The sequence below is a fragment of the Mastigoproctus giganteus genome, chromosome 7, assembly GCF_048544385.1.
Source record: "Mastigoproctus giganteus isolate SK-2022 chromosome 7, ASM4854438v1, whole genome shotgun sequence".
NCBI classification, from domain to species: Eukaryota; Metazoa; Arthropoda; class Arachnida; order Uropygi; family Thelyphonidae; genus Mastigoproctus; species Mastigoproctus giganteus.
This window is the reverse complement of record NC_143581.1, coordinates 17,806,596-17,830,313: the sequence shown is the minus strand read 5'-3', so window position 1 is coordinate 17,830,313 and position 23,718 is coordinate 17,806,596. Positions and strand designations below refer to the sequence as shown.

The window sequence follows — 23,718 nt, the reverse complement described above, 5'->3', positions numbered from 1 at the left end:
AATTATATTTTCGTTAAAATATAAAATTCAGAATAATATGCTTCAAAGTTATATATTTTTTTTCTCCCCTAGACTTCAAATGAAAAATTACTACCGGGCTTTTGTAACATCCACATTATAATAGTATCATTTGCAACAGAAAAATCACATTATGAGGGGTGGTCTACAAAGATTTGAGTTAGGGATTTGATATTACGCTGGAGAAGGTTAAGGTCCGATCAGTTACAAAATTTCATTTGCAAGGAAATGAATAAAAAACCAACAAAGAGGTTAAAGATGTATACAGAGAGGGCTATACATCACGAGACTGAAAAATTGTAAAAAACAATTCAGATGTGGGCGATGTTTACTCGATGACCCAGGAGAAGGAAGACCCATCTCAGCCACAGACCTTTCCATTGTGGCTAAAGTAAAACAGCTAGTACTTGCAGAGCTAAGGCCCGATGGGCTCCGAGATTGTTGACATCTCCTTAAAGCTCCAGAGGGGAAAAAAATGTTCTGCACAACTGTTGGAGCTTTGTAGAGAATATTCATGGTGTTTTCATTGAATAATGGCGATGGATGAATGTTGGGTACATCACTGTGACGCTGAACAAAACAGATGAGCAAACAATAGAGACATTCATCTTCGCCAATAACCAAAAACTCCCAAGGTTCAATTGTCTGCTAACAACCAGTCAGTCTTCTGGGCCTTTAAAGATATCATCCCTACAGATTACTTCCCAAAGGGCAGCAGCATCATTGGGAAGTACTACAGAAACCACCTGGGAAAGTTAAAGGAGGTTTATCAAGTTGAAGAAAAGCGGAAAGCTATCCGACAATGCCCTGCTCACAGGACTGCTGTCACAGTGGCCTTTGCAATCAGGTGTGGCTTTAAAAAAACCCAGCGGCACTCACCTTATTCTATTGATTTAGAGGTATTTAATGAAGAAGTGAAAGTTTTTCTGATCGGAGTGAGGAGTTCTATTGAAGAGACCTGAAAGACCTCATCCGCACAGAGAAGGATGAATTTCCAGCCAATTCCAAATCCCTAACTTCAATATTTCTAGGTAAGGGTAAATATTTATTGATTGTCCCTCGTATACGTATAAATGATTTTCATTTAAATTATTTTTAATGCTGATTTCGAACGTGCAGCCCAATTTTATCTGGCACCCTCTCGGTTCACAACTTATTTCACATTTTAGTTTTTTGGCCTGTCAGTTCATATTAGTTGGACTGTTGATTGAGAGTTCTGGAATTTTCTAGGCGTTGCTAGAATGCTCAGTTTCCAGACTATTCTAACCCCATCAGATGGATACACCCGTCATAAACCTCATAAATCCGACTTTTCGAAGGGTATGCATATAGCCAAGTATTGACGGATAATTCGTTATTATCCTATAATCTTTACAGAACCAGAGTTGCCAGCATTAAGCCAAAATGTTAACCCGTACAAACGGATTGATCCAATTGGAAACGTATTTACGGTTGCGGGTTCGAATGCTGCCTCCGGTGTGGATTGTTAAGATTATCCAATGTTTCGGTCTAGAAAACAGAAAGAACTTAGTGTTCGGAAATTATTAATGAAACGTAATGGTTAATTCGCATCCGCTTTTATTTATTTATTTATTTATTTTTTTAAAGTTCGGCCAGTGTATTTCTCCCCTGGCACTCCTGGGAGAATTATTCAAAAGTTGAGGCCACGGCAGTCGTTGAATATCATCAGTTTCAACACATTCCTCCACCGTTTGAGCTCTATGTGCAGTGGCATTGTCGCGCATTAAAATAAAATCTGGGCGCACCCCTAAAATGTCGCACATAGTATTCGAGGATCTGTTTTCGGTACCCATATCAAAGATTTGCAGAGGGGTATGGCCGTTGATTATTATTCCGCCCCACACGAGAACACCGCATCCACCATAAGTGTCCCTTTCTCTGATGTTCGAGGGATGGCACTGCATTCCTCGTTGTCTCCAAACTAAACTTCTATAATCTGTTTGCAGGCGAAAACGGGACTTATCAGAGAACAGAACTGTATCCTATTTGTCAGGGTTCCAAGTCACAAGTTCGTGGCACCGGTTTCGACGAGCTCTGCGGAGGTCTGGGGTTAATGGAATACAAACTACTGACTTCCTTGCGTAGAGTTCATTTGAATTGAGCCTTTTTAACACAGTCCTGGTGGAAATGTTTTCACCTTGTGGCCGCAGCAACCTGTCATCAACTGCCAAGAGACAGTTGATGGCAGACATTGTAGGGTTCCGCCTAGAGTCAGACAGCGGTCTGTTCTGGTTGATGTAGCCCTCGGGCAACTGTGACCAGCTCTTCTTGTTCCCGTCTCCTGAAATTGCATCCATAGTGCCGAGAAGGCTCTGCGTGACACATTAAGCTAACGTGCCACCTCCGCTTGCGACTGCCCGCCATCTCAAAAAAATTATCTAAACGATGATTTGCCATCCTGAGTACTGGAAATGTAAATAAATTAAATAAAATAATGTGGCTATCCCACTGAGAAAGCCAAAAACCGGGAATGAAGTGATGTGGTCGCAACCTGTGTTTTATAGGCATGAATAATTTGCACAATGTGCTGCGCTGTAAGGTGGTAGATCGATTTTTTTGGATACTTGGAATTGCATGCCAAGGCGACTATTATATCAAATATTCGCTTTCTGGGACACTGTTCACAATAAAATATTCATGAAAAACATTTTGTTCTTTTAATTTTGTCGAGCAGTATATATACATTTTACACAGCATGATCGTTTGGTATTTTAATCCCAAGAACACGCTGAGCTTGCCAGCATTTCCGTGTGTTGGCGTTTTAACGTTCTCAGCATTTTTACCCAGTCCGTGTTTTGGTTGTCAGTGTTAGGAACTGCGCCTAGATCTCAGGATGGTCCACTCAAACTGCCAATGTCTGTTAACCTTTGCATTCCCTCTGTAAGACTCTTTTGGCGCAAGCCCTGTGGCAGTTTGGATATATCCGGACAAAAATTCGCTTATTATTAAATGACTTCCGGTCTGGTGGTGTGAAAGGTGAAAACAAAGAGCTTGTCCGGCTGCGCGATTGCCGTATCAAATCTTGATGTCTCAATATGCGGGATGAAAATCCGGGATACCTGAACCTTCAGAACGTGGGTGCAAATTAAAAAAATACAGCTGCCATCTTTAGGGCACGAATAGTGTCACAGTCAAGCATTGTTATAATCAAAAACAGATAAAGGCACGATATATCGTCTTAATTATATAGCCAGGTATGTCCAGCTATTTTTTTTTTTACATATAACTAGTAAACTCAACCCACTATCCAGGCATACGAACAATGAACAGGGCCGTAAGCATATCCTGTGTACACCGAGGAGGCCTTATGACAAGAAATTATATCAGCGAATGAAATTGTACATCAAAACGATTAACTGATAAGCGATTCATGTCAAAATGGTCAACGATCGAAGATATCTACCCAGTGAAAAACCTAACCTGAGTAACAAGTTCGGTTTCCTAGAAATAATAACAACTAGGGGGCTGAGCTCGCTTCTTTTGATAAAAGAAAATAAAATACTTATAGCAGCTTTCGACACTGTCTTTTCCTCAGCTATGAATACATAAATACGTTACATATGAAAATCAAGAATGGTACCGCGTGGTCATGCTAGACAAACAAAGCGAGTGCATGAGGTTTATCTAGCATGACTACGATAAAACAGCTTGTGTTACGCATTTTTGGAAATTTGTTACGTATTACCACGTAACCGCATCCCTCTTCTCCCATTGGCTGAATAAATATCACTAGGAGGAAAATTAGTTTAATGTATAAAAGAAAGATAATAAAAACCTACCCGTTTCACAATACAGCTTTTTAATGTAATTAAATTCGAAAATATAGTTAGGGAAATTACGTGGCTGTTTTCCATTAAGATTATTACTAAATATAATACCACTCTTATACCACGTGAAATTAATAATATAGTTTATTGAGCTATTCGCCTAAACACTATACATTAAGGTAACGTTTCAGGTATCTTACCGATACCCATCACCAGACCGTGCTGCTGACAGACTCCTCTTGCCGATGCTCCCAGAAACCTGATGTGCATACGAAACGTTACCTTAATGTATAGTAGTTTAGACGAATAGCTTAATAAGCTATATTATTAATTTCACGTGGTATAAGAGTGGTATTATGTTTAGTAATAATCTTAAATTCGGAAAGTTTCACTACGGTAAACTTGTACTAAAAAAATAAAAATAAATAAATAAATTCATTGGTCAAACGGGTTATCCGTTTGACCAATGAATAAAACATTGCGCTGGTTTTCCATCTCAAGCTTATAGGAGCCTAAATAATTAACACCCTAAGCTGAACAATAGGAGGGGTACGGATTTTTGTTTCAAAGCAACTAAGACTATGAAGCGCCAATGCATTACTGATAGGCAATATAGTTCGTAATTGGTATTAACGGCTCACAAGAGTATTTTCATAATCGTAAGTGAAACCCTAACACCTTCGCTAGAGATCGCCAACTACAGCATCGAATGAAGGGGATTTGAGAAATTCTTCCAGTTGTTGACGGGAATTCGAATCCACTGTGCTACTCGCGAGGATAACTGAGTTAAGAAGGAGGCCATAAATCCCCAAATCCTTCATACGCCAGAAATTCGGGGATCAGCTCATGCATCAAGAATTATAGGCAAGTCCTTATCTGGATAGCAACAGAACTGGGCGTCATGGAAGGAAGGAAATCCCCCCCCCCCCGGATTTTAGACAATGTTGTTTTACTAGACCGTATAGACTAGAATCCATAACATACCGTATTTCCCCCCCCTGTCCCATAAGGCGGCGTTATTTAAATTTTTCCGTAAGTGGCAGAGTCGGTTGATTTTACTTATGCTGGCACTCGCTCAGTGCGCATTAAACGTAAACGGGACTCAAGTTTATTTCTTTTGTTAACAATAGGTTTCCAACCGACATCATAGCCGACACAGTTCACAAAGTGCGAAACGAGTAAGGCACATGCAAAAAGAAAACACCAAGAAGGGGGAAGGGTAAAAGAAACTGGGCACAATGTTGCCAGCGTCGAGAGACAAAATGGTACCGCGACTTGACACAGGTTGTGGTTTCGTATGATGGAGTGGTTTGTGGTGATGGCAGCAATTGGCAAGAAAGGGCTCTCCGAGGGCCAGATCTCTGCATAGCTAGGGTTAAGTTCCACACCAACTGGTTATTAACGCAACAACCACTGAAGTCTAAACACGGGAATGAAGATTAACTATACGCAGGTCACCGGGATCAAGGGCCAAAGATGACTGGCCACGGGTGGGGCTGTATGGTTTACGCTAAAATGCCAGAGCATTAGGCGTGCCGCCAGCAGTGCGATTTACCTGGAGGGCGGAGTCCAGGGTGATCGCGGTCAGGACCGCAAGCGGTGACAACCGAAAAGACGAAAGGGGGCCTACATTGCGTGAGGGGCTCAAATTAATAGTGTCGTGCGTTAATTAGAGGATGCATAGTCGGAGAAGTTGCCGTGCGCGGAACTCTGATGACAAATGAGCCTTACAGCCGTCTGTTGACACGGTGTCGTTATAGCCGAGTCGCCACGGTCCACATGAGGTGTTGCACTGTAATGTTTAACAGCCCACGAAGGATTTAGACTTTCGTACAAGCACGCAAAATCACCTACGGTTAAATCCTTTCCCCAACCCCACACAAAAAAAAAAAAAAAAAAAAAGCTAAAAATGCAGCGAATGAAGAAAAAGTCTTCTAAATAATGTCATAAACAAGTGCGTTACTGAATTGGGAAGTAGTTTACAAATCTGGAAAAACATTTCTTAATAATCTACACCGAGCACGTCGAAGCTTCTTTCGGAATATTAAGCAAAACATGCTTTGCCGTGTGAACCCGGTCAAGTCGGATGCACGAACTCGACTTAACAACAACGCTGGAGATAAAGAAATGATGGATTGAGCCGAACATGAGCATGAATATATTATCACTGTTGATTACTTGGATGAAAAGCCATCTGTAGATCATTGGTCAGGGGAACAAACTTCTTTTTTTCGCTTCCTGTTAAAATAAGGGTGATCCTTGTAAATTTAACATTGCTAAATTCAAATTTGGCAACCATATTGCTGTAACACTCACCAATTTTAAGACAGGAGGGATTAAAAGTTTATGGTAAAAAAATATTTCATATATTTTAAGAAAATGTTACATACAGTACTCAATATTGACTAATGGGTCTTAATCTTATTCTATTTACAAAAATGTTTATCTGATAACAAAACTTATTTTGCCTTTTGTAATCGCCCATTGGTGTCTTCCGTACGGATATTCTAACAATAGTCTCTCAACATATTTGGACTCTACTTGTCTCGGTATCTTTTTTTCCATTTCAGAAATGTCTAGGTGAAACCTTTCACCATGTTCATCGAAGACCGCTCCCAAGTTTTCAGAAAAGAAGTGTAAATGGGAATGTAAGAAATGAAGCTTTAACGACATGTTGCATCCCAACCCTGTGTACGCTAAAATTAGCTCATCCACAATTTCACTGTAATTTTGTGATTTCTCATTGCCTAACAGTTCCGGCAAATGTTTAATAATGCCTTCCAAGCTCTGTAGCATTTAATTTTTTTTAGTGAATTCCTCATCTTGGAACAGCAGTCTGATTTGAGGACCAACAAAAATTCCATCTTTTATCTTGGCCTCACTTGATTCGAGGGAACTTTTCCTCAAGCAGAGAAATCCTTTTTTGTCCATCGCTTTCACAAATATTTTTTTCTATCAAATCTAACTTGATGTGCAATGGAGGTAACAGATTTGACTTATCCACCAAAGGAGGATGTGCTACATTTTTCTGGCCTGGTGTAGTTTCTGAACGGTCGGTCTGGTCTTTTTTTTTTTACCCTGTGATGGCAATCCTTTACTCGGCTGTCCAAATCGCATAAAAAGAAGCAGTATTTAGTGTATCCACCTTGTAACACAGTCAGCAAAGCTAACACTTTTAGGATGGCACAGATATTCCATTTGTAATCTTGATAGCATAATTTTTGCAAAAGAACCTGTAGGTTCTTGTACGTTTCCTTCATGCGAACTGCGTGGGCCAATGATATAGATCGACACTTATTTCCATTATGGAGTAAAATTGCTTTCAAACTGACCTTGGATGAATCAAAAAGCCCTTCAGTGCTCGAGGACATGCTCCAGATCTAACTCTTTCATTAATTCCTGGACATTGTTACAATAAAGCAAAGCATCATCCAATGGAGTAATAGGTCGTTATGTTAGATTGCCTCTTCCTACAAAAACCACCTTGACACACCCTTTTCAAGATAATTCCACTACTGAAGTCGTCATCCTAGTAATTGAACCTTGGTTTTGGAGAGGTCCAAATTTCTGACCAAATCGTTCAATTCTGCCTGAGTGATTAGATGCGGATTTGCAGTATCAAGAGTTGAAAAGTCTGGATCTTCATAAATCATAGGATTTAACAATTCGCGTTAATTCGGATTTTTACCGCTCTGATATGCCAAATCTTCCATATCAATAGCTCATTAACTTTTCCGATTTTTAAACAAACGCATTTGTTTGAAGACCAATCAGTCGGAATATATAACACGGGTAACCTTTCAGCGATAGGAGATATACCCTGCCCTACCATTAATATCCGGACACCTGCCTTTAGACAAAAAAGCTTTTATTGTGTCATTTAATATTTTGTGCTGAAACCTTTTGCTTTTATGACGGCCTTCAATCTTCGCGGCATACTCTCAACCAGCTTTTTATAAATGTCAGATGATATGTTCCTCCACTCGGCCTTGTTCTTTGGGCGATCACGACGTGCACGTACCCGACGATCCAATACATCCCAAAGATGCTCGATGGGGATCAGATCACCCCTCTCTGGGCTGGCCAATCCAACTTTTCCACACCCATGTCTTCAAATCACTCTGTTACGACCCGAGCAGTATGGCATGGCGCGTTGTCTTGCTGATACAGGTATGGACCTTCCCCGAAGTATTTCCATAATGTTGGAAGTGCATAAAATCGTCCAGTAATGTCCTGGTATTGTACAGCATTCATGGTTTTGCCGATAACGACTAATGGGTCCTAAGCAAACCATGACACTGCCTCCACCAAACTTCATTTTTGGGAGGATACAATCAGGAACGAATTGTTCCCCTGGAATTCGCCACACCCAGGAATGGCCATCAGACTGGTAGAGTGCGAACCTCGACTCGTTTTGTCTATAGAATTGTTTTCCACTGCTCTACAGTCCAGGTTTGCGTTCCTTACACCATGTTAATCGGCGTATAGCATTTGTTGATGTGATCTGTTGAGGCAATTCTGTTGAACGTGTCATCTGGCATGCCCACTTTTGCAATTGTCTGTTCGAAGCCCAGTGTGCATATTTATAGCAGGTTCTGTGACGTGTTGCATGCATAGGACCTGTTTCCCCATCCATGGAGAGGTGTGCGGATATTAATGGTAGGGCAGTGTATTCCTCCTCATATACCCTTATTTAAAAATCACAAAAGTGAATGAACCAGGAAATTATCATTGCTTCCCTTTTCGCATTGTTACCAACGATCTTTTGGGGACAGGGAATATATTCTCCCTATGCCCTTGTTCAAAAATCGGAAACGTAATAATTGGACAGTGCGTTCAAATTTTAAACAAGGACATAGGGGAATATATCTACTATCCCCCCGCAGAATTGACTACACAAAATATTCTCTATTTTTTAAAGCTAACATACTGTGCTGTACTTTGTACTTCAGCCATAATGGAAAAGTTTAGAACTTTTACCAAAGCAAATTGGTAAATATTAGGTTTTACTAGATTTCATCTCATTCAATTTGTATCACAACCTTTACTCATACATGTATCTGGAGTGTCCATTATGTCCATATATCCAATAATTTCAAGAGGCGGCAAAAGAGTGAATTGATCCATTAAAGGTTAATTATGACGGTATCCCTTGGATTGGAGAACTAATACATAAAGGCGATTCTAAGAGTGAAGTGGGTAACTACTGATCGGAGACTGCCGTCAGTGGTAGGGAAAATGATGGCGGCAGTGAGAAAAAAAAATGCAATACCGGGTCATTTCAGTAGAAATGGCATTCCGAAGGGGGGGGGGAACTCAGCACGGTTTTATAAAAGGAAAATGTGCTATTTTGACAGAGTCACTCATGAGCTGGATGCAGGAAATTTATTTCGACATTCTTGATTTCGATTTTAGAAAAGAATTTGACTTAGTCCCTCGTGAGAGGTTACTTCATAAGCTGGATCTAGGAAAGAATCGCAGCGTGAATAAAAATTGTAGATGATGTCAAGATCGGAAGAGCGATTAATGATCAGCGTCAAGCAGCGCTTCTTCAGGATGACCTGGACAGACTTTAGGAACGACCACCCTTTAGGAACGGGATATGTTTTAGTTGCAAGGTCTTACACTTGGGAACAGCAATCCAAAATTAACTTTAACCACTTGGTGGAACTGAATTAAAAATAGTAGAGGAACAGAAGGATTTGGAAGTTACGATACGGGCGGACGTGAAATTCTCCGAGCAGGCGTCAAGGAAGACCCATGGCGTCATGTTGATGATTTATCGAACATATATGCTTGTACAGACAGGGAAGTCAAAATCCCACTGTACAAGACGGAACGCACTTAGAACACTGTGTCCGAGTATGGAAACCACACATAATAAAAGACATCGAGCTTCTTGAAAAGAGTCCAAAGGCGGGAAATGCGCCTGGTCCATACGAGGAAAGACTTCGAATATGTGGGCAACAAATAGGTACCTTAAAGGGAACGTAATTGAGGTCTATAAGGCTCCGAGAGGAATAACTAAAATGAATGAGGATGAAATTTTCGCTGCTATGATTCCAGGACTAGGGGGACATTAATCAAATTCAAATTATGGTGGGGGAGAGAAAATTTAGATTGAATGGTAGGAAGTTATCTTTAGCCAGCATCCATGGGGGTTTGAAGACTACACCTTGGAGAAATTCAAAGTCCAGCTGAATAAGCGAGGAGGGAATCAATATGGTGGTTTATTTTATTTTTGGCTGGTGCAACAAAAGCATGGACTTCTTTGAACTATACAGCTAATACTATCCAGATGTAAAGGTAGCTATGAAGCAACCGGAGTTCACACTGCATTCCTTAAGAGAAAAGCACCCGAAACTATCGCTGGCCATGTTGCCATACCTCGCATTTGTACGCTACTGCCCGTCGTATTTTCGATTGTTATGCTCCTTTTTAATTCTAGGCTAGGTTATCCCAGATTAATTTTGGAATTATCAACCTGAGGAGGCTGATCTGCAGAGAGACAACGTCCACAACAGGAGAATAATGGCCAATTGTTTTCAAGTTGAAGTCATGCAATATCAGGTCCTGGTACTACCGGCGAATAACCTCACCTTTAACTCCTACTTCAAGGACACTCATCATATGTCCGTGGCAATGTATGTTTTCATGTATACATTACTATGCCAGACCAGCCCTTAGGGGTCTGGGCGGGTAGGACAGTAGTATCGTCATCGTCCTCCCCACACCGGTATAAAAGGCCCGGGTTCGAATCCCGTCGATGAAGCGAGGTACTTTTATGAGCATTTTTTTTCACTCGTGGCTGAGTTAGTCGAACTCAGGCGTAGACAGTGAGATTTTTCGTTCAACAAAACAGGCAAATCAACAAGAGCACACACGCAATTTACAGACACAATACACATGGGTAGTTGAAGTAACTTTCCGGGTGACCCTATTAAATAAATATACCAGCCCTTAGGAGAATTCTTATTATTTTTTCATTATTTGTACACAACGCATTGCTATTTTCTAGTTTTCTGTTCTTTCAGCCTTAGTAAGTAAATAAATACAGTATTATTGTACAAGACGGACAATAATATTTTATACTGTACCTCAATCTGTACGTAGCAATTAGCAAACTATATTTGCTACTTAGTGCACAGATCTCATACTGTGGTGGCACTTGTCCACGAGTTTCTTTGGTATTGCACTAATTCAGCATTAAATAACAAATTAGTTAATAAAGGCAGTGCGTTGCATTTCAGGCGCGTTAGCAGGTAGTAATAATTAATTATAATTCCAAGAATTATAATTCACAATTTAAGGGAGGGAAGCAACGACTTATACGCGCGAACCAGAAAATTTCGTTTCTGCACATCCGCCGTATCGCCTTCTCAAACCTCCAACCAGCGGATGGCAAAACGTAATATCAATTACTTTAGCCAGCTACAACATACTGTATATGGACCGACTAGGTGATATGTATGAAAATAATAATTTCCGTATTTCTATTGACCCGATTTTAGTGAAATTAGGGATGGCCCGACAAATTTTTCTAAAAATCCCAAATATACAATTTCATAATAAACTCAACCCACTAGGAAGCCAGTTATTACACGCAGACGATTGTTGTTATAGGGTTTTAGGCGCATCAGCAATATGTCTGTAAATTGCGTGATCTGTGGTCGATTTGCTGGATGAAAATCCGAGTTTCCGAGAGAAAGAATCATGCTACCCTCTCACGAGACTCAACCACGTCGTGAAAAGAGGCTCCATAAAATTCCTCGCGTCACTGACGGGATTCGAACTCTGGTCGTTTCCACCTCGTGTGGGGAGGCCGATGATTAAACTAACTGTTCTACCCATGAGGACCACATGCAGACGAACGGACATGGTGAAGACAATAGGAGCATTACGCATGCACACTAACGTGCCTAAAAAAGCAATGCACCAATGGAGAAGTAAACTGCTATTTATTTAAGGTTTATGTCACTACCCAGGTAGCCAGTTTCGACTTTACTTGGAGTCTCATTGGTGGGTAAGCACTGGGAAGACTAGAACAACCCAGTGACGAGATATATCCACAATATGTTCGACGTGGCCATGAGGTCCGCCCTCTAATTCACTAGCATAATTAAATAAATTATGCGTTTATACTCGGGACAGTTACCACAACGAAACATGGTGATGTGTTATTAAATGAATTTGATAAGTTCAATAGCAAAGCTTAATTAGACGGTAGTTCAATTAGACTATTGAACTTAGTCCAATCATAACGGTATTTTAAGATACCCTATAACATTTCTAATGAATCTGATAATTGTGGAACTGAACTCAAAGTCATTAACAGTGTTTAATGCGCATACTGGTATTGTGAACATAATGTATACCTGATTAGCGCCTAGATGTTCTGCGGTGAGGTTCGAACTGAAGAAAAAAAACAGACACGTGTGTCTGTTTTAGTTGGCAAGACAGATGGCACGTTGTGGAAATCCGGCAATTTTCCCTGGCCGTTCGTTCTTAATATTTACTGTCCTTAAAATCGAAGTCGATGCTTTTATAGCGTTCTCAACCTGTATTAACTACCCATCATCGTGAGCTGCAGATCAGATGCACTCCAAGTAGGTGGACAGATTTCATGAAATGAAGACTGCAAGATGTGGTCCGTTGAAAGAAATAAAACGACCCAAGAGTATTGGTAGGTGATGAGATCAGCGACCTGCGATGTCTTAAAAGACATTATCACACCTTGGGCAGCGTGTGTCAGGTGCATGACGTGTCGAAGGACATCGCAATAACTCCCTTTGGGCACCTGTGCCGTAGTCCAGGCCGTTGGTAGCCCTGGTGGGTCCGCCGACCCGACGCCACAAGCCAGAAGTGATTAGACGTGTTCGTGTAAGTCCAGGTAAGCACGCAGCCCTAACACAGGGAAATTAATTTGTAGTCGTGCAGCCATTTAGCTTCGCAATCTATCACAGAAATGGCTTGTTAATGACGTCAATTCACGAGCGGATGTGGTAATTTCAAGGTAGCGCCGCAGACATAATTTTGGGTGAACAGCGAAGGAAGCAACGCCGAGGACGTGGGTCGCAGACAGAACAGCGGAGCGGGGCTCGGGACCGACCGCATACGTGGGAATAGAGTCGGCCTGCATGCAGAACACGGACACTTTAATAAGAGCTACCGGTCTTGATGTGGAACCAGTCCACCCAGACCCGGACCGTTTGAAGAGCATGGTTGTGTGTGTGTGTATGTGTGCGCGCGCGCAATACAAGTAGCGGTGCAAAGAGCTCGTTACCTCTCCAATAATAAATCGCACTCGGCTTCAGCTGCTCCCGTGGAAAATAGCAACATGAAAAAGTGGGTGGCTCCAGCGTTGCCTATCCCGAAGACCGTGCTCATCGGGATGGTTAACTGTTTTGGATTACAGAAAATGTACCATGCGTTAGCCTACTGTTTGTAAATTGCATGCGTTGTAGAGGTTGTTTTTGCTGTGTAAAATGAGAATCCGGAGTTTCCATCGTAAGAAACTACGAACGCACAGGGAGCGAAAACCAAGGAAACTATTCCCCTGAGGGGACTTGATTCCCGTAACTCGCTCAGGTATATGTGAATGAGTTACAGAGAATTAAACAGGCCACTAAGAGAACCAACGTTCGTAACAGCTGTATTCTTAGGACCTGTCGGTTGATCATCAATCTTGCTGAAAGACACCAGTTTCAAGATGCAAAAAGGTCCAGCTATGAAAGAGCCCTTTCGGAACAGAAATTTTAACTTGCCGCTTCATGATACTGTTAGCTATTTTGAGATCAAACTGATGCTAATTTAACTAATTTTAATAGTGAGGAAGATAAAATTACCAACCTCTCCTACAAGGCAACGTTCGTTAATCATTTGTGCCTGAGGAATTTCCTTGTGGACGGTGATTACACCAACATTCAGTCCGTGGCAATAGGTTATGCACAGCGTCGGTTCGAATCTGCTCCTTCAGCTGGCAGACTCCTTACACGAGTATGAGCTTTTTCCCCACCCGCAATCTCTCCTTAAGAGGTTTTAAATTAACGCCAGAAAAACTGAACCATTGGATTTTGTGACTGGCTAGCTACACTATACTTGAGCAGAACACAAGGTACTGTTCAGGTATAAACTAACTAACTGGAGTCTGCATTACCAGCTACAATTCTATTGAATTTGCAATTCAAGAAACGGATTGGTTGGATGTCGGGTTTTAGGCGAATCAGAAACCTGGACCATATTGCGCCGTATATAATGTCTGTCGACTGCGTGTGTCCTGTAGTCGATTTGCTGTATGAAAAACCATGCCACCCTCGCCTGATTTTTTTTTTTTTTTTTGATTTGGTAGTTCTTGGCGCATCGGCTTCTGTGGCCATATTGCACCTCCCAAGGTTTTTGCAGTACTTTGATCCAAGCCCGAGGCGGGAATCGAACCCGCGACCTTTGGGTTGCCGGGCAGGTACTTTACCCACTCGGCTAGCCCGGTCGGCTCCCTCGCCTGAAACCAATTAACTCGGCCACGTTGTGAAAAAGACCCATAAAAATCCGTCGCGTTATTGATGGGATCCGAACTCGGGTCTTTTACACCTGATGTGGGGAGAACGGCGATTACACCAACTGTTCTACCCACAAGGGGCAGGAAACGGATGCCAAAACGCTAAATAAATTCTCGACTAGGTAATCATTTAACATCGCTCCACTTAGCACTTGAAAACAGAAAGCAAATGAGCTTGGTCGACTTAGGGAAAGTGTCAACCCTGCTGTGAGTAAATCCCGTTGTTCAAGATGGGACAAAAACAATAAAAAAGGGGGAGGGGAGAGAGGGGGGGGCTAGTAAAAAAAACGTGTAGCAGATGTTCTGTAGTCAGGGATGGAATGACTGAACAATTCCATGTATTTTTTTTTATTTATTTATTTATTTTTTTTTTTGAGGTTATGTAGTAATGTCACCACTTCATTACGAACGCAAACGTAATTACTTCATCTTATGCAAAGATGTCAGCGAGTCGTGACCCTGAAAACGCCACCTACATGCACTACAGTCTTCGTCCCGACAGCTCATCAATATCTGCCACCCTTGCCAAGGTGCAGTGCTGTCCTGACCCTTTGCTAAGCTGAATGGGAAATGTACATGAGGCAAGGTTTCCCATGAACAGAATAAGTCTGATGGGCTGATCCGACCTTCCCGTTCGTCAGGTACAAGAGTAATGAGAAAATCACGTGCATGTATAAGCTTATGTCCCAATCTGCAGGATGCATCTCACTCAGTGGACAGTTTAGAACCCTTCAACGATCCGTCTTGTGGAGGTGAACTATCAGACGCTCATATCATATAACTTCGTAATTTCCGTCTGCCTAATTATATCACTTCCGGCCGTCAGTGCTAATTAACTTGCTGAGAGGAAGGGGTGATGGATTGAGTTTCAGTTAGAAGACTCCAGCAAGCACACCAAGGAAATCATCTCTCTCTCTCACCTTACTTTTATAAGACCACTACAATCACTCACCTTTCTTCACGTGTGATGTCCACGCCTACACCGGGAGGAGCAGTGATGTTTGTCTTTATCACAGAAGCAAAATTCTTGAGAATTAGCTTGAGGGAAGAACAGCCAACTGCCATGTACCTAAAGAAAGAGAGGGAAAAAGACAGCATCTAAATAATAAAACATGGAAATAAAGTACAGGCGCTCACATTCACAAAAACCAATCATCCTTTTGGTGCAGCCCCCTCTGGATGAAGAAAAAAATAAAAAATTCCCCAATGAACTTAATCGTGACTAATTTCTCAACAGGTGGTTCCAATTTTCCACGAATACGATAATTCTGTAGTTGCAATGTAGTAAAGAATTCTTAATAAAAACAGTTAAAGGAATTTACTCGGGACTTTCTAGGACTTCTGTACAACATAAAGAAACTATCTACATCAAAATAACTTTCAGAAGAATCAAGTTCCTTTGATTTCCTCAAACATTGCGGAAATCAAAACGAAATGCATAATCGCTCAACGCATTCATCTAACAGTAACTCAAAATCGTTACAGGTTTCATCTACATCAAGCAAAAATTTTATTTTTTCATAAAAAGAAAGCATACCATGATCCGTGATTATTTTTATTAATTCAATAACTCAGACAGAGGGGTGGAGGAAGACCCCTCGTTGTTTTACTGGGAAACATGAACTCCCAATTAACATTCCTTTATACAATATCCTTATCAATATCAGGACTTGCCAGATCAAAGAATGATCCAATTTATCTCAGTGGAATAACACCTAGTGTTTTCATGCAGTTCTTAGAAGAACCGCTTTTACTACAATATCTTCATACGCCAATTTATTTTTATAGTAAATGAACGAATAAATTCTCAAATAGTCCTAAAACAGCCCTGAGAATTGGCGGTGCAAAGTTCTATTTGGAGTTCTTAAAAGGTATAACCAGAAAATGTAGGGTAATCAATAACTCGTCAAGGGAGACAAAAACCTACACTGTCTTACCATTAAATATCGGACACCTGGATAGTTACAAATAACTTTATTTACAAGAAAACTAATAAATTTTGCTGAAACCTTTAGCCTTTATGACAACCTCTGGTCTCCATGGAACACTCAGTCGGTTTTTTCTTTTCCATCCTACTGGTTCTCTATAGGATTGAGGTCAGGATTCTGGGCTAGAACTCCAACTTTTCGACGTTCGTGTCTTTAAACTAGTTTGTCACAACTTGAGCAGTACGACATGGAGCGTGATCCTGCTGCTATGGGTCTTTCTTTGAAGTGCTACTGTAGCATAGAAGCGCCTGCTGTCCAGAACGGCTAGACAGACCTCAGCATTCATGGTTTTGTCCACAGAAACCAATGGTTTCTGCCAAGCTGCCTCCTCCCAACTTCTCTGTCGGGAGGACACAGTTCCGCAGGTAGCTTTCTTCGAGCATCCACCACACCCAGACACAACCGTCAGACCGGTAGCCTATGGCAACTTGTCACTTCAAAGAACAGCTTTCCGCTAATCTACGGTCCAAGAATGGTGGATCTTACACCAAGCTAGACAGCGTCTGGCATTCGGGAGGAGGAGTTGTGGCTTCTCCCACGATTTGGAGACCAATTTTCTTAAATTAATGCAAATCTTAGCACTGACCTTTGAAATATTAAACAAAATCCAAACAACGGTTTAAATATATCATGAATTCTGTGGACATGAAAATAATTAAATAATAATAAAATCGGATTATTTAGATTTCGAAATACTCGTAGAATCCTAATAATTCAATCCAACTCCCATCCATGTTAAACATACAAGTAAATTTAGTTTTATAAGCCTCCTGTACTGGTACTGACAGAGTGCGTGTGTACTGCGACAACGTCGACCTACGTTCCAAGCGGACGATTCTTTGTAGGGATTTCTATCAGATTCGGAGTGTTTTCCGAGTCGTTTCATGACGGTATCAGCACCACTCCGCTTCCATTTTCAGATCACATCACCAGTAGTTGCCCTAGGAATCTTCGGTGCCGTTGAAATACCACGTACAGACCGATTGCGGCATGTTGCATTCACAATCATATTACTGTCTCCTCGAAGGCCTACGAATATATTTATAGTTGGGCCTGACATGTAGTGATTGGGTAGGACATGACCAAGTATCAACGTAAGAGCGTTCGGATATTAATGGTAGGGCAGTGTATTTCAAAACGGATTATGCTAAGCTAATGAACTTCAAAGACGCAATTAAAACGAAACCTCAGTAATTACAAATTCAACTGTGATAGAAAGGCAAGTAAGCACCTGGTGGAAACATAATGCATTAGAAAATTATTTCTGGAATTACCCGTGACAGAGATTTACGGTCGCTAATTCTCAACCCTGTAATTCAAACGACACAAATCGTGCACACGATAAACTGGCCGCGTGCTGAAAAATTGGCACTGAGCAGGCAAGCTGTAATAGTCTGCACACATTGGCAAAATAATAGTAGTTTGATTATCGTGTTGGATGTTCATTGCCAAAATTTAAGCCTAAACTCAAAGGGTTAATGCTAAGAATTAATCAATCTTTAGATAGAGTTACTTGTGAGAAATTTGTTATAAAATGGGATCAGAATAGGTCCCGGTTTTTCTGTTTCGAGTTATTTCGATAACTATTTCTTTACACTTAAATTCAACAAATCTGCTCTAAAATAAGCCATCTTAGTTAAATAAAAATTATTTACTGCCTGAAATATTTGCATAAATAGTAAAGAAGGAAACAGCTAGTGAAATGTGAATGGCATTAAAGGGAGGAACACGTGAAACAGAGATAAAACTAGTCTTATTAAAAATAAAAAAATAATATAATACACGACAAATACCGTATTTTCCGAACCATAAGACGAACTGTTCTCCTGTAAAATATCACCTAAAATTCCCTCAGCGTTATGGTCTGAAGGTGTGCTAGGTGCACGCGGTGATGTCCTCATCGGTAATGATAAGCGTGACAGTAGTTAAGACGGGTTATTGGCGTTATACATGAATAAAAGCTTCGTTTTCTGATATTTTGTTTAGTGAGTTTTTTTTTTTTTTTCTCTCTTTTTAAAATGCACCTCCCAAGGTTTTTGCATTTTACTCCGATCCAAGCCCGAGGTGGGATTCGAACCCGCGACCGTTGGGTTGTCAGGCAGGCACTTTACCCACCCGGCTAGCCCGGTCGGCTGTTTAGCGAGTGCTTGTGAATTTGTGTGTGAAATACATGCAATAAAATATTTTTTACCATAATTTGCTTTCTAAAAAAGTGGGCGTGTCTTATGGCCCGATGTGTCTTATCGTCCGGAAAATACGGTAGTTTTATTTATGAGAACTCTTCATCTTATCGTTCAGGATGTTCGCGAAGTTTGCGAGTTTTATGTGATAAACATACATAGCATTAGACCAAAGAGTAAACCAAAGGAATAATAAACATGTATAAACCTGCACCCCGAACTCAGACTGTTCCCTTTAAAGGAAACTGTTTTATTAGAAATTTATTCTAAAAATATCTCCTTTTTCTAGGTCGTTTGAAAGCAATTAATCAAAATTAATTTCCATGGCATTCCTTCAGTTTTAATATCACAATCGATAAGGGATTTGCCAAGAGGTTAAGCGAACTGGATTATTATTAGAAGTAGCTATCTCACAAATCATACCGAATCCCCTTTTTTCTACGTATAAAATTCATACGCAGGTATTTTTTGGTTTGGAGACCAATTTTTTCAAATCAATGCAAATCTTAGCTTGTTTTGCAGGATGAAAAACCCAAGTTCCTGAGGTATTTTTACAGCAATAAAAAGTTCAAGTTGTGCAAAACCCAAAACAAGGATTTAAATATATCAAATTCTGTGGATATCTCCAAAAAAAAGCGGATTATTTAGATTTCGAAATACTCGTAGAATCCTAATAAATTAATCCAACTCCCATGCAATTTATAAATACAAGTAAATCCAGTTTTATAAGCCTACTATTATTCCGAAATCAAATCTCAGTTAGGTTGTTGGTACCGAAGCAGAGTTTCATTTGTGTTTATTTCATGGCTTGTTTTGCAGGATGAAAAACCCACGTTCCTGAGGTATTTTTACAGCAATAAAAAGTTCAAGTTGTGCAAAACTGTATTATTGTAATATATATATTTTATATTAATATTTTTTTTATCTTATTTATTTTAAATTGGTTTCTTAATTCGTAAATTTGCTTTTTAAGTACATTTTATAACTTTTTAAAATTAGTAAATCGGCCTCTCTCGTAAACTGAATTACATGTTTATATGCCCACAACCGATTTATAGATATGCTATAGTAGCTGTAAACATTTAAGGTTACTCTCCCTCTATACCGCGTTAACAAGAGCTGAACTCAAACCTGTCACGATTCCCCCTCTTTCGGGGAATTTTAGTCGATCTCGGCTGATGCTCCACAGTTTTCCTTCCAATAAAAACAGGCAAACCGACTACATAGTACACTGACCTCATATTCTCAGTTGCACTAGAGCAAAAAAAAAATATTTTTTGATTCAAATATTTAGCTGAACTTTGTTGATATCAATATCAAGTTTAAATTTCCCGGAATACGAAATACAATTGCATGTTCGAAGAAGACACCAGGATCTCCTAATTGAGATTAAATCCCATTCAGAATCTAAACAACTTAAAATTCGCAATATATTTAGAAAATGTTTTGCAAAATGATCGGGAACCAATCATACACGTGCAATCCATTACACATATCCTACACTATCGGTATTTACATGATTTAATCCTCGTATTGCGCTAGATAATCCATAAAGGGAGTGGAAACAGCTCCCTCAAAACTACTTATTTTTAGTTGCAGTTCAGATTACAGATAACCGTCGCCCCTCCCTACTCTGAGTAGAGGGTAAGCAATTTTATCTGTTTACCAAAAAGATCGAATTGTAACATATGGGCCGCACACCCACTTGATTCACAAAGTGGAGCAATTTTTCTGTGGAGATGTTTAACTGTTTTGTTTCATTGAATGTGGCATCATAATGTCAGTTACTCTAAATTGCATGCCAGTGGACCCTTAAAAACAGATCAGCGCAATTAACTTGACACGCCACGCGTTTCGAAACAAGTGTTCAGTTCCTTTTTTTCTCCAGAAAAATGATGTTCATGCAATGTTTTCTCTCCACACCTTCAGCTCTAGGGTGTAGGTTAGGTTGCAAAGGTAGGTCTCACACACACGTGCACATAGCTCCTACTGCCGCAAGGAGGAAGAGAAAGTTGGAAGTTTGTAGGAGGGAGGGAGATTCGGGAACCACTACTTTTGGGGATAAACGTTACTTTTTGTAAACAGTCCCACCCCAAAAGGTCTATCATTAAGAAATACCAAAAAACACGGGGAGAACGGACCCTTCCTCTTTCCATATGGCACCCAGAAGGGTGGTGAACGTTGAGTAATACTGTCGCCCAACCCAAGTCCCCAAGGTTAAGCAAGAAAGCACAAATCTGGAGGAAAAATAAAGTTTCCTCAGTCGAGATGAATCCCTTCCTGCCTACAGGGAAAGCTCGTGCACCAAATAAGCCTGCTGTCCTTGGTTCATGGCTGCCTGCTGAAGGGACAGTGAGCTGATTTATTGCCTTTGGCTTGAACCTGTAATTTCCGGGCTAATTTCTACAATTTCTCATCAGTTATTCAGGTGACGATTTCGGGTTAGAGGTTCTTTCGAACAAGCATGGCGGCTTCAAAGTGCTATTATTAACGGCTGAAAGAGATAAATATGCGAGTCGCTGTACGAAAGGGTAGCGGTGATTGGTAGCTTTGCTGCCATCTGACCTGCAGCGAGGATGCAGTCGGGACGCTGGTACTAAACGCGACAACGAACACGTGGAAGTACACAGCCCCCAATGTTAGAGGCTGTCTAATAAGTACTCATTTTAATGCCGTCAATGTAATATTACACTTTGCTGATCAAATATAAGCACTTTCCCATAATAACTTAATCTCATCAAAGAATAAGTGGAGGGTGAATACACAATGTCCAATTAGCTACCCCACTAGATACTCCGAAATACCTTAAAGGGAAGCAAGTACGTTGAACAATTTTCTTGAAACCACAATTGAATGGTTGTGGTTTTCCTCTTATTTCTTTCTTCCTCCCGGAAATTTGAGTTTTTCGTCCAGCAAAACAGGCAAACCGACCAGGAACACAAGTGATTTATAGACATAATATACTGCACATGCGTAGATGAAGTAATTCTTGGGTGGCAGACTTTTTTATTTTTTATTTAATTCATGCAGTTAAAAAACAAAAAAACAAAAAACGCATTTATATTCCCTCCCCCTTTTCTACGGCGAATATAGGTTGAATTTTAGTATACTAAAGACTCGATAATTCGTGGTAGGAACCAGAGTTAACTCGAATTATATGGAATGTTAAAATAAAAAGTGTATTTTGTAATTTTATTTATTACAATCCCTTTAAAGTAATGAAAGAATAATAAAATTATGTAACGTATAATTTATTCGTACTTTCGCTGTATAGTAAGTTATACAATTAAGTGTTTCAAAATTTTTAAGCTCTAAAGAAAAATGCTTAATTTACATATTTTGTTTTGAAATCTATGTGGATTTCTGAAGTTATTGCATAGGCATAACTTGCTTTGTAAGGAGTGAGATCGGATTATCGGGACATCTTTGTGATTACAGAAAGTAATCGTTGAATTTTCACACAATGTTCTTCCCCTCCTCTTTACTTTTTTTTTTTTTTTTTTTTTTTTGTTAGTTGGCGCATCGGCTTCTGTGGCCATAATGCACCTCCCAAAAGTTTTTGCATTTACTCTGATCCAAGCCCGAGGCGGGATTCGAACCCGCGACCTTTGGGTTGCCAGGCAGGCACTTGACCCACCCGGCTAGCCCGGTCGGCCCCTCTTTACTGTATATTTTTCATGCAGTAAAGAGGGGGGGGGGGGGAAGCATGCTTGATCGGTTTATGCTAACCTACACATATCTATATAAAAACCACAAACGTACGCACCCTTAATTGCTATAAGCACCCATTTCGGATCACAGCTGTACAGAAGTGAATTCCAGTCTTTCCCGGATGTCTGAGTCTTAATTTTCACAGCAGAACGAAATTCCCTTTGCAACGGGATGTCCTGATGTTGCACTACTTTCAAACAGATGGCCTCACCAAAAGGTTAATTGGCCATTTTGTTTAAAAGATGGACTTCTATGACAGCCTGTTTCAGGAATAGCTGGTCTCTCACAAACAGTACACAGACAAAATAGTTGTTCGATGTGAACTGCCATGTAGCATACGAAATCAGTTTTCAAAGTTGTATACAGTTAAAGCTATATTCTGAAAGTGGTGCAATGCCAGGGCAACTCGTTACAAAGGCAAGTTCGTACTGCTGTGAGAACTGAGACCATTGCGTTATCCACGCAGCCTAAATTCTACCGTCAGGAAAAACAGATGAAAGGAGAAGACAGTCATTATAAATACGTATTTACAGATGTAATTAAGTTGATTGTTCAATATTTATAGAACCATCCCAAAAGTTACCTCTTGTACAGAAATAGAAGTATATTTCAGATGTTTGGGCATTACTAAATTAAAAAAAAAAAAAAACCATAGATTGTATATATTTTTTTCTTTATCCAGTAAGGGCAGCCATCAGCCAAAATGCTTTGAATTGGTAATTCGAAATTGATAAATTATTTCCTTGAATTTCAAGCAAAGTCCAGATCTGTACATTTCATCGATCAAATCCACTTTGAAGCATGGGCCGGTTCTGATGTGGTCCCCCCTCCACCACAAACTGGCCCTGTTTAATTTCGATGACACTCGTCTAAATCACATCCCACACGGCATATCCATCTGGGGCTATAAGAAGCTGTATTTCCAGAGGAACCAAAGTAGCCAGTAATGTGCGAAGGTCATGGCAAGCTCATCTTTTAACAACTTTAATCACGAACTGTCTGTTAATGACGAATATGCCAAAAGGTCAGACGTTCACCGTTTACCGTATGTGTTTTGACAAGGATTTTAAAAACTGCGGTTCACTCAGCTACGTGACGGAAGCATCGCGTCGATGCAAACAGAGATAAAACCAGCGCGGCAATTGAACTTGAGCTGACAACTAATAAATCTCGCTAATTACAGCTATCGCCGACAGAGACACAAACACCCACCTGAATAGCAAGCAGCAGCGGATACTGGGATCTTTGTCGCGAATTAAACAGCAATGGAAAAGCATTGATAGCATTGTTGTTCGAGTATGGGTAAACCCAGATTTCTGCAAATGACTGTACGATTGCATCTGAAGACCATTTTCCTTTATTTTATTTTATTTATTTATTTTTTATATTCCAAATGTTTCCGTTTAAGACTACATCTTTGTCGGAGGAGAGTGAATGGTACCGAAAGTTTCTCAACCGTTCTGTTTCGATCTTAAAGA

General features: G+C 40.3%; 1 protein-coding gene across 3 annotated transcripts in view; it reads right to left on the bottom strand.

Annotated features, from left to right (window-relative positions):
- Nucleotides 1-23,718, bottom strand: part of LOC150082590 (katanin p80 WD40 repeat-containing subunit B1-like) — a 300,395-nt gene that overhangs the window by 3,365 nt on the left and 273,312 nt on the right. For all 3 annotated transcript variants that reach the window (XM_090377540.1, XM_090377538.1, XM_090377539.1), the window contains one exon: nucleotides 15,314-15,430. In XM_090377540.1, coding sequence (XP_090233666.1) covers nucleotides 15,314-15,430 — 117 coding nt within the window. The remainder of the gene's footprint in view (nucleotides 1-15,313; nucleotides 15,431-23,718) is intronic.